Source organism: Triticum urartu, unplaced genomic scaffold (assembly GCF_003073215.2).
Source record: "Triticum urartu cultivar G1812 unplaced genomic scaffold, Tu2.1 TuUngrouped_contig_4254, whole genome shotgun sequence".
Taxonomy (NCBI): Eukaryota; Viridiplantae; Streptophyta; class Magnoliopsida; order Poales; family Poaceae; genus Triticum; species Triticum urartu.
Window position 1 is genome coordinate 1 of NW_024114827.1, and position 11,159 is coordinate 11,159.

The 11,159-nt window shown below is 43.6% G+C and overlaps 1 protein-coding gene across 1 annotated transcript; it reads left to right on the forward strand.

Annotated features, from left to right (window-relative positions):
* The first annotated feature begins 4,939 nt into the window (after positions 1-4,939).
* Positions 4,940-10,207, forward strand: LOC125527566 (probable LRR receptor-like serine/threonine-protein kinase At3g47570). The gene is given in 4 exon segments (XM_048692084.1): positions 4,940-7,419; positions 7,422-8,882; positions 9,063-9,587; positions 9,671-10,207. Coding segments are annotated over 3 exon segments (3,528 nt in total). The 5' UTR covers positions 4,940-5,753; the 3' UTR covers positions 9,464-9,587; positions 9,671-10,207.
* The last annotated feature ends 952 nt before the right edge of the window (positions 10,208-11,159 follow it).

The following is an 11,159-nucleotide window of genomic DNA, read 5'->3' on the forward strand; positions in this document are numbered from 1 at the left end:
GGGGCACCTCTAGACACACAAGTTGATCATTGAGATCGTTCCTAAGCCGTGTGCGGTGTCCCCTGCCACCATATTCCACCTCGATCATATCGTTGTAGTGCTTAGGCGAAGCCCTGCGTCGGTAATACATCAAGATCGTCACCACGCCATCGTGCTGACGGAACTCCTCCCCGAAGCTTTGCTGGATCGGAGCCCGGGGATCGTCATCGAGCTGTACGTGTGCTAAGAACTCGGAGGTGCAGGAGTAACGGTGCTTGGATCGGTCGGATCGGGAAGAAGACGTACGACTACTTCCTCTACGTTGTGTCAACGCTTCCGTTGCGATCTACAAGGGTACGTAGATCATACTCTCCCCTCGTTGCTATGCATCACCATGATCTTGCGTGTGCGTAGGAAATTTTTTGAAATTACTACGTTCCCAATACTTCGACACGTAGGAGATATAGCCGCATCGAGGGCGTTACAAGTATGCACCTTTTCCCAACTCTGTACTTAAGATTATGTTACATATTTATTACCTAGTGAAACTAATTCTTATATATATTATTAGGTATGTTGATGTGACCAAATCTAGAAACAAACATGACAACACCACAACACTCCATCACTACAAAATGGATGTATTTAATGTTGCCATAGACCAACAATTGACAGAGTTAGATGATCGTTTCAGTCTTCAAGCGACAGAGCTTTTAAGCCTTTATGCATCATTGGATCCAAGACGTGACACATTTGACAGATCAAGAATATGCACGCTAGTTGAAAAATTATATCCTGTAGATTTTTCTTCTCAAGAAAGAGCTCAATTGGAGTGTCAGCTACCACATTTTCAACTTGACACATGCAACCATCAAGAACTGAAAATGTTACCATCACTTGCAGCTTTGGCACATGGTCTGGTCAAAACATGTAAATCATCTATGTATCCAATGGTCGACAGGTTATTACGATTAATAATAACTCTCCCGGTGTCGACTGCAACAGTAGAGAGAGCATTTTCAGCTATGAAACTTGTCAAGACTCGTCTTCGAAGTACAATGGGTGATGATTTTCTTCGCATTGTATGATAATCTACATCGAGAAGGATCTAGCGTCAAAGTTTAGTTCTGATGAAATTATAGACATATTTGATCTTCTTGGTTGTCGCAAATCCAATTTCAAACTAATAGAGATGTAACTTCTTTGCATTGTTTGATTGACCGTATGGTCTGTACCGAACCATGAAAAATTAGTATCATCTTTGCAATGCTAGATTTTTTTGCTTCTTGTGTCTTGCTAGTTGCCCCCCCCCCCCCAACCTCAAATCCTGGCTCCGCCCCTAGCCTTGGAAACAATGACCTTTGTGGAGTAGTGGTCTTATGGCAGTGGTGCAGAGTTGCGTCGTCGGGCGGCTGTTGGAGGCCGGGGCGGCGGCTCCGGACGGTTCGGTGGCGACTTGGTGCTGCGTGGGTAGCGAGGTCGTCGGCCTGGTCGGATGCGACCCCTAGGGTCGATCCGGCATGTCCGTCGGTGGGCGATGGTGGTGGGCACTTGGAGCATACTCGACATGCTTGCAGCGCCAGGCGAGTCAGGTTGGGCACCGTCTCGGGATCGGAGAGGCACATGTTCGCTCCTCTTTCGTCGGACATGTCGTCTCTCTACGGTGACGGTGATGTCGCCTAACATGCTTGTGGCGGCTTTGTCCAACGCGCCTGAGTGTCTTTCAATTCATGTTTTGTTGGTCTTTAGGCGTTCCTGTATGTCCAGTTATGCTCGAACTGTAGGTGTGTTGTGCTCTTTGTAAAGGTTTTAGCTTGGTTTTCCTCAATTAACCGAGCATTGGTTTCTTTACCGCTTCTTCTAATCAATCGAAATACGCAGCTCTCCCGTGCTTATTTCAAAAAAAAAGGAAGATGGGAAATGGGAGGGAGACGGAACTATGGTAGGGGGTCGAGCAGGTGACGCCGTGGGCAAGAGAAGACTACTTCGTGCCCATAAGGGTGTCATAGCAGCGAGGAGGGGGTGTCGAAGACTCGAAGCAGACGCGCAGCAAGGGGCGCGGCTATGTGATGCCTGCAACGATTCCTAACGCGGGGTCGTCAGTAGAGGAGGTGTTGCTGGGTCGGGCTGATAAGAACGTTGATGTGTCAGTTTGACGTTACTCTGACTTCACCGATGCTTTTTTTCTTTCTTTGTCTAAACAACAATTTTTTATTTATCTTCACATTTTAGTTTTTGGTTTTTCTTTCATTTTACCGCTTACATTCGAAATATTGTAAATATATATGAAAATAAATTAATCTTGAAAAATGTTAATCATGCAGTGGAATGTGTTAGACGTTTGTGGGAAAAATGTTAATCATGTGTACGAAAATTGTTTGTTACATTTGAAAAAGCCATGTGTTTAAAAAATGCTTGTGCATTTTAACAGAATGTCTATACAATGTATAGAAATGTTTGTGTAAATAAATAAAATACTTCTTAGATTAGAAAAATGTACATTATATTTTTTAAATGTTCACGAGGTTCAAAATGTGTTTGAGACATTTTCAGAAAAAGTACATATAATGCAAAAAAAATCATACCATTAAGTAAATGTACGTGACATTCGGGAGAAAAATTCCTGTGGTTCAAACAAAGTTCATGAAATTTAAAAAATGATTATACAATGTACAACATTCCCGTAGGTTAGAAATATCTTTATTTCCACTAAAAATGTATGTGAAATTTTAAATAAATATTCACGTGTGTCAAAAAATGTCTGTGATTTGTTTAAAATCTTTATACATTATAAAAAAATGTTTGTGTAATTTTTGAAAATGTTTATTTTCATTAACAAAATGTAAACCATGCATTTTAAGAAATGTTACCATGTTTTCATAAAAGTGTTCACAGAATGTATTTGACAAAAAGTGTATCATGTATTTGAAATATTTTCAAAGTGTATCAAAAGAATGTTTCACATGTGCGCTAAAAATATACATTGCGTACTGAGAAAAGTAGGCTTGTGTTGACAAAGAAAACCAATTAAAATCGACAAAGAAACAAAAAATAGCAATGAAAAAAAAACCAAGAATGATAGAAAAGAAAACCAAAATAATAATAAAAAACAAAGTGAACTAGTGAGAACACAAAGAAAAACATATTCTAAAAGAAAAAACCACAGAAAACCTTTGGAAAAACAAAGAAAACCAACAAGAAGAAAAACGGAGCAGAACGAGCAAACCCATAGTGACAAACAAGCGGCAGCCAGTGACTGCGCTCATCAAGGGGATTAACATCGTAAGTTTTATAAACCGACATGAGTTACCCCACTCCAATCGGATGAGATCTTGAGCCCGTTGAACGCATTGTGCCCAGGAACACATCTCTTGCAAGGTAAACTACTCAATTCCTGCTTTATTGTCTAACTATAATAGATGAAGATTAGACCGCATAGTTTTTGTATGACTTTGCTTGTTGTCGGTGTTTTTTCTTTTCTTTTTTGAAACGGAGGCAAAAGATTGCCTCATCTGTTACAGAAGTCACTCTTACACGGCATGAATGATTACTCGCGTAAAATAATAGCCCCTAATTTCTTTGCTCCGACAGTGACCCAAAGGTTTGCCTCGCAAACGATGAAGTTGAGCAAGATTGGTGGCGGAGCGCTCTTCTGCCAGAAAAACGCGGGCATTCCTTTCGTTCCAAATGGTCCATGACTCGAGCATGGTAAGAGAGGCCATAGCCTTTCTACTGGGGACTCCGGCACCAGTTCTATTTGTCCACCATTCCTCTACCGAATCATGTAGCTGCAAAGTAGTAGTGTCCAAGTGGTGAAGGCCGAATTTCGCGATGACCGAGTTCCGTAGCCGAATGGTGTAGCGGCATTTGAACAAGAGATGTGGTCCACTTTCTTGATCTCTCTTGCAAAGAGTGCAAAGCCCACAGTTTGGCCATCCCCGCTTTGCAAGTCTATCCGTGGTCCAAATTCTATCTTGGATAGCCAACCAAGCAAAGAATTTAGCCGTTGGCGGCGCCCAAGCCTTCCAAATCATTTGATCCATGGGGGAGAGGACCAAGCATAGAAATTGGGCCTTGTAGGCGGAGGCCGCAGAGTAGTGCCCGCTTGTCGTGTGCTTCCACACAATATGATGTCTTCGACATGTTCATCAAGGTGGACATCATTTATAAGCGCCCATAGAGTGAGGAATTGTCGAATGTGTTCAACGGATATGACCATGGAGGTGTTGATCTTGAGGATCCATGCATTATTTTTTAGGTCCTCACGCACCTTCCATTTCTTCCTCAAGGAGGCCTCAAAAACGAGCGGAGCGACGTCCTTGGGCTTGCAGCCATTTGTCGGTGTTTTTTCGCGTGTGTGAGTTGGTGTAGGATGTGTGCATCCTAACTATGCGAAGACCGGGTGTGTGCTCATTGTGTTACGTATCTTCTTGATTATCCATTTTAAGCTAATAAAATCCATCCATTGTCGAAAAAACCGCGTAGTTTAAAACGGTAGATCAACTAAACGAACTGGGCTTTACTACATGACACTTGCGTCCATTGTGTGGGACAAAAACAGCACATAATCTATCTGGGTCAGCCTCTTAGGCCATGACGGCCCCACCAGAGCGAAAATAGAGGGTGGCTAGCTTATTGCACAATTTCCCCTCTGAGTTTTTTTAGAACCATTTTTTCCCATGAGAAGCAGCACCAACTCAATTTTTGTTTTTAAACACTGCAGCGGTTTAAGTTTACAGCCCACCGGCGCAATGGCCTTACTGGGCCCGCCAAAAGAAACATTCGCTCACTACCTCGGCCTCTAAAGTGGCCTGATGGTTCCTCAAAAAAAAACAAAAAAAAACTGGCCTGATGGAGAAGCGTCATCACGCAGCCCAAAGCCCAGCCTGCCATCAACGCTGAGCCATCAGCTCGAGCTTCCTTCCCCTCAAAAAAATAAAAAAATAAAAAATCAGCTCGAGCTTCCATCCATGGGTCTGCTCCCGGTTCGCCCCTCTCCCGGCCATCTCCGCTTTGCCCCACACCAGCAGCTTCTCGCACCAGCTCTCGACCTCCTCCCGGTCCAAGGACAAGGAGGACAGCCTCCCGCCCCCTCCGCTGTCGCCGGCGTCGTGGGTGGAGAGGTGGCCCCCGGAGGCGGCGCGGCCGCACGCGATGCTCGCCCGGCTCGACAAGCCCATCGGCACCTGGCTCCTCGCCTGGCCCTGCATGTGGTATGCTTGCTAGCTACTTGTACTGACATCACCATCTCTCACCACCATTGCGTAGATAGATTAGCAGGATCAGCTCACCAAGAGGCTAAAAGAGAGAATCCTGAACTCACATTTTCAGATTTTTAGTTAACAGGTTTATTCAATTTTAAAAAATTTGAGTTCATGCTCGATCTCGGGGTTTAGGAAGAAAACAGCACATTTCATCGGCACCGCAGCAGCCTGACTGTGAGCCCAGATGTTAGGCCAGGAAATATGAAAATATCTGGTTGGCCAAGTTTTGAAAGGAAACAAGCACTTTCTTCCCTTTATTGACTCACCACTTTTTGTACTGTATTTAGCAAGTTGAGAAGTTAGGCCAGGAAACACCACCATATCTGATTGACTACAAGTTTTGACAGGAAAACGACCAATCCACTACCAGTCCAATTTGGCTGCTCCTCAAAATTCTGTACTACTACTATTTAGCTAGGTGACCAGCCACACACACACACACATACACACAGAGAGAAGAAAAAACAGAAGGCGGAAGCAGCCTTCCATCCTCTTGCCTACTTCCTGGCAATGGTGGCCACCGGGTACACTTCCTTGCTCATGCTGCTTCTCTTCGCAGTTCTTGTCGCCGATGGTCAGCCAGTCCCCATGGACAATGCTGAGGCCGCCACCGACCACTCTGCGCTGGTGTCCATCAAGTCGCTGATAACCAGCGACCCGGCATCAGCACTGGCCTCATGGGGCGGCAACCGGTCGCTCCCTCTGTGCCGGTGGCGGGGCGTAACGTGCGGCGCTCGTGGGCGCCGTCGTGGACGTGTCGTAGCACTGGACCTCAGCAACCTAGGTCTTTCAGGTGCTATTGCCCCTTCAGTAGCCAACCTTACCTACCTGAGAAAGCTAAAACTCCCCGTGAACCGTCTCTCCGGTACCATACCATCGGAGATTGGCCGTCTCCTCGACCTCAGGCATGTCAACCTGAGCCACAACTTCTTTGAAGGTGGCATCCCGGCATCACTATCACAGTGCCAGCAGCTTGAGAGCATCAGCCTGGAATACAACAACCTCACCGGCGTAATACCTCCAGACATGGGTCATTTGCCCAGCATGCGTCGTGTCCAGATGCAGTACAACATGCTCAATGGCCTGATTCCCCGGTTTTTAGGCTCGTTGCGCGGCCTCCAGGTTCTTGATCTCTCCTTCAACAAGCTTACAGGAATTATCCCATCAGAGATTGGCAACCTCACCAATCTAGTAAGTCTTAATTTGAACTTCAATCACTTGACAGGTTCACTTCCTTCTTCTCTTGGTAACCTTCAGAGAATCCAGAATTTGTGTGTGAGGGGGAATCAACTCACAGGGCTCATTCCACTATTCTTGGGAAACCTCTCGGCATTAACTGTTCTTAATCTTGGAACCAACAAATTTGAAGGGGACATTGTGCCACTGCAAGCACTGTCATCTCTATCTGTCCTTATTCTGCAAGAAAATAGCCTTCATGGTGGCCTTCCTTCCTGGCTAGGAAACTTCTCCTCACTAGTATACCTAAGCTTGGGAGCTAATAACTTAACTGGGGCTATTCCTGAATCATTAGGGAACCTTCATATGTTATCTGCTCGTCTTGTTCTCGCTGAGAACAGTTTTACAGGTAGCATTCCTTCTTCCCTCGGAAACCTTAATGCTCTTTCCGAGTTGTATCTAGAAACGAATCAGCTCACTGGACAAGTTCCTTCTTCCATTTTCAATATGTCCTCTCTCAGCGTATTTAATCTAGCGTTCAACCAGCTAACTGGATCATTGCTGAATGGGAAAAAGGTCAACTTTCCGGTACTTGACATATTTGATGTAGGGGGAAATAGGTTTCATGGTGTTATTCCACCTTGGCTGTGCAACTGTTCTATGCTTACCATAATTGCAGTAGAAGCGAATATGATTTCAGGAACAGTCCCGCCTTGTCTTGGAGATAACCTGAAAAGTTTGTCAGCTCTGATCCTTGGACACAATCAACTACTTGCAAATGAAGATGATGGTTTGGACTTCATGTCCAGTTTAACTAATAGCAGCCATCTGGAGATTTTAGATCTCAGCAGCAACAAATTTCGAGGCGTGCTACCAAATTCAGTAGCCAATCTTTCTACAGAACTGTACGCTCTCAGCATAGCCGACAACATGATAAGTGGCAATATTCCTGAAGGCATTGGGAACCTTGTTAATTTATCATATCTCTTGATGAACATCAATCTCTCGAGGGTACTATTCCTTCCTCTCTTGGTAGACTCCAGAGGCTGAACTACTTATACCTGGATAGGAATAATTTCTCAGGGCAAATCCCACCAACCTTTGGCAATCTCACAATATTGAATAAACTCTCTCTTGGATCAAATTCACTTAGTGGACCTGTTCCATCCAGCCTTAGGAGCTGTCCTTTGGAACTGTTGGATCTCCAGCACAATAAGCTCAGTGGTCCGATTCCAAAGGAGGTCTTCCTCATATCTACCTTATCTAACTTCATGTACTTCCAAAGCAACTTGTTTAATGGGTCACTACCACTGGAGATTGGTAGCTTGAAACATATTACAAACATCGATTTGTCTGATAATAGAATTTCTGGTGAAATTCCTACCTCTATTGGTGATTGTCAAAGCCTGCAATTTTTAAGGATGCAAATGAACTTCCTTCATGGTGGAATCCCGGCAACAATGGGGCAGCTGAAAGGCCTTGAAATACTTGATCTTTCACATAACAACTTGTCTGGAGAAATTCCTGAGTTTCTTGGGAGAATAAAAGGCCTTGGTAATTTGAACCTGTCGTTCAACTACTTTGAAGGCGAGGTCCCAAAATAGGGAATATTTCTTGATGCGAATGCAACTGCAGTTGAGGGAAATCAAGGACTGTGTGGGGGTATCCCTGCAATGAAGTTGAATCCCTGTTCCATCCTGACCACCAAGAAACGGTCCTTCAAGCTTATCATGATAATCTCCATAAGCAGTGCAGTGCTGTTGATTATCTTCATTTTAGCACTGTTCACTTTCTGGTACAGCAGGAGCAAGTCACACCAAGCTAACGCAGACCTGTCACCCATCAATGACTTGCATATCAGAGTATCTTATGCTGAATTAGCCAGTGCAACTAATGGTTTTGCTTCCGAGAACCTCATCGGAGTAGGAAGCTTCGGCTCGGTGTACAAGGGAAGAATGGTGATCCATGAGCAGCAGGTCATTGTTGCTGTGAAAGTGTTCAACCTCCAACAACGTGGTGCGTCTCACAGTTTTCTTGCAGAATGTGAGACCCTGAGATGTGTTCGACATCGAAACCTTCTGAAGATCTTAACAGTCTGCTCAAGTATGGATTTTCAGAGCCAGGATTTCAAGGCTCTTGTGTATGAATTTCTTCCGAATGGAAATTTAGATCAATGGATACACAAGCCTCTTGAGGAAAATGAAGACACGGTGCTAAATCTCATCACAAGGCTCAACATCGCCATTGATGTGGCTTTTGCACTGGATTATCTTCACCAACACAGGCCATTGCCAATTATTCACTGTGATCTCAAGCCAAGCAATATTCTCCTTGACAATGACATGGTTGCTCATGTTGGTGACTTTGGCCTTGCAAGAGCCCTGCATCAAGATCAGAGTAATTTGTTAGGAGAATCAAGTGGCTGGGCTGCCATGAGAGGAACAATTGGCTATGCTGCTCCAGGTATGCCTCTAGGCTACTAGCCAATCATTTATCTGTCGTAATTTTTCCCCGAAATATCAAAAGTACGCCATCATATAAATATGTATTCGTAGCACTCTTCAACTGAGATAATACAAATGCTCAAACGTTTTCTTACACATAACTTCCGTGTTTTTAATTCTTCTGTTTTGATGATTACAGAGTATGGTCTGGGCAACGAGGTTTCAATCCTGGGTGATGTGTATAGCTATGGTGTATTGTTGCTGGAGATGTTTACCGGGAAAAGACCAACCGACGGCGAGCTTGGAGAAGCTCTAGGCCTTCACAGATATGTTCAGAATGCACTTGCAGAAAGAGTGGCCAATATTGTGGACCGCAAGTTATTATTAAAGGACGAGGATGGAGAAGCAAACACCTCAAATCCTGATAGAAGAGTAGATATAACAATTGCTTGCATCACTTCAATTCTGAATATTGGAGTTTCATGTTCAACGGAAATTCCCACAGATCGCATGCAAATTGGAGATGCTTTGAAAGAGTTGCTAACACTAAGAGACAAGTTTCAGACGCGCCTTTCCAGTATACAAGCGGCAAGTCATTGAAGCATTAAAAGCTCTCATGGATATGAATCTATCTATTATCTTGAAGGTACAATTCAGTTGAGGAACTGCAGGCCCCCGAGCTCCAGCTCCGCTATGGTCACCATAGCGGTGTGCAACAACGCTGGTACAATAATATTTCAACTTTACATATCACCTCATTTGTTCGTATATATGGTATTCTTACCATCTTCCCTCCTCTCTTCCCAGATAGCGGCACATGGAAGGTGGAGATAGGGAATGACTGTGCAATACATCGGGGGTGGCTGACCGAGGGCGAGCCCAGCAGCTGGCCCACCATAGGGCCCATGCGGCCTGGAGGGGACCCGACAAGAGGAAGGAGCCTGGAGGCCTGGATAGAGCTCGACAACCATCTTGGGGTACACAACCCAAGATAGCGGCAGCTAGAGGTCGGTTGGATTCTTGTGTAAACACATAACTACGTGGTAATGTTTTTTTTTTCGGGTGAACTACGTGGTAATGTTGAGGCAAGGACAATATTGACTGACTTGGTGAAAGGCGATGGTAGAATACCGACGAAGCCGTCCCTGCCATCGTCGGCAGGAATCACCCAACTTGAAGAATCTGCATTTTTCCCGACATTTCCACTCATTAATAGAAAATGCTAAAATGCAACGCATTTTTTTCTACAACAGTTTTCTTCAGGGTTTTTTTTCAACACGTGTATGCCTTTTTTCAATACACATTGTTCATATTGGTACAGATGTGGAATGCTTTATTGATAGACTTTGAACATTTTTCAAATACACTATATACAGTTTTTTCAAATTCTTTTCTTGAACATTATTTGAAACGCATGCTAAACATTTTCTACCGACATGAAAGATTTTTAAAAAAATACGTGAACAATTTTTTACATTGTATCACATTTTTTAAAATGCCATGATTTTTTTCTTCTGAAATACGTGAATATTTCTTCTTTTTTTTTGCTAAAATACCCCACACTCTACATTGAAATTATGAGATTAAAACCATTAAGCTACACATGAAGGGTGGCCAACCAGCTATGCCACGCGGCGCAATCTGGTTGGCCGCTTTGAGAAATCTTTTGAATATTTTTAAACAAAGGTGTGGATTATTTTTATTATTTTTTTCTTTTTAGATGGAGGTGAGGACCACTGATATTTTTTTAATAGAGGGTTATGCAAAGTGACACTCGCTGGCAGGCTGCGGTGGTAATTTTTTCTTTTTCTTTTTTTACTTCTTTTCTTAGATGAAGGTGAGGATTTTTTTCTGAGATATTTTTTTAGACGGAAGCGAGGACTCTATGTAGTTTAAAAAAAAATAAAAAACATGCGCACAACTTCCTCTCAAGCGGCGTCACAGTGTGGCGCCCCAACAACTAGTTTCTTTAAAGTGTCATGTACATTTTTTGTACCACACGGACATTTCTTACACATTGTATAAACGTTTTGCTAAATTGTCACGTGCGTTTTTTTAAAAAACGTGAACATTTTTTTTGAAATATCATGTAAATAATCTTGAATGAGACGATTTTTTTAAATTATGCAGACATTATTTTTACATTGTATAAATATTCTTTGATAAGACTGTACCAGCTTAATTTTACAGCCTTGCTAGGCCCACGCAAAGTTGACCGGCCTGATGGATAGAAGTGTCATCAGGTAGCCCAAAGCCCAAACTGAGGAGCACGGCCGAGCCATCAGCTGGAGCTTCC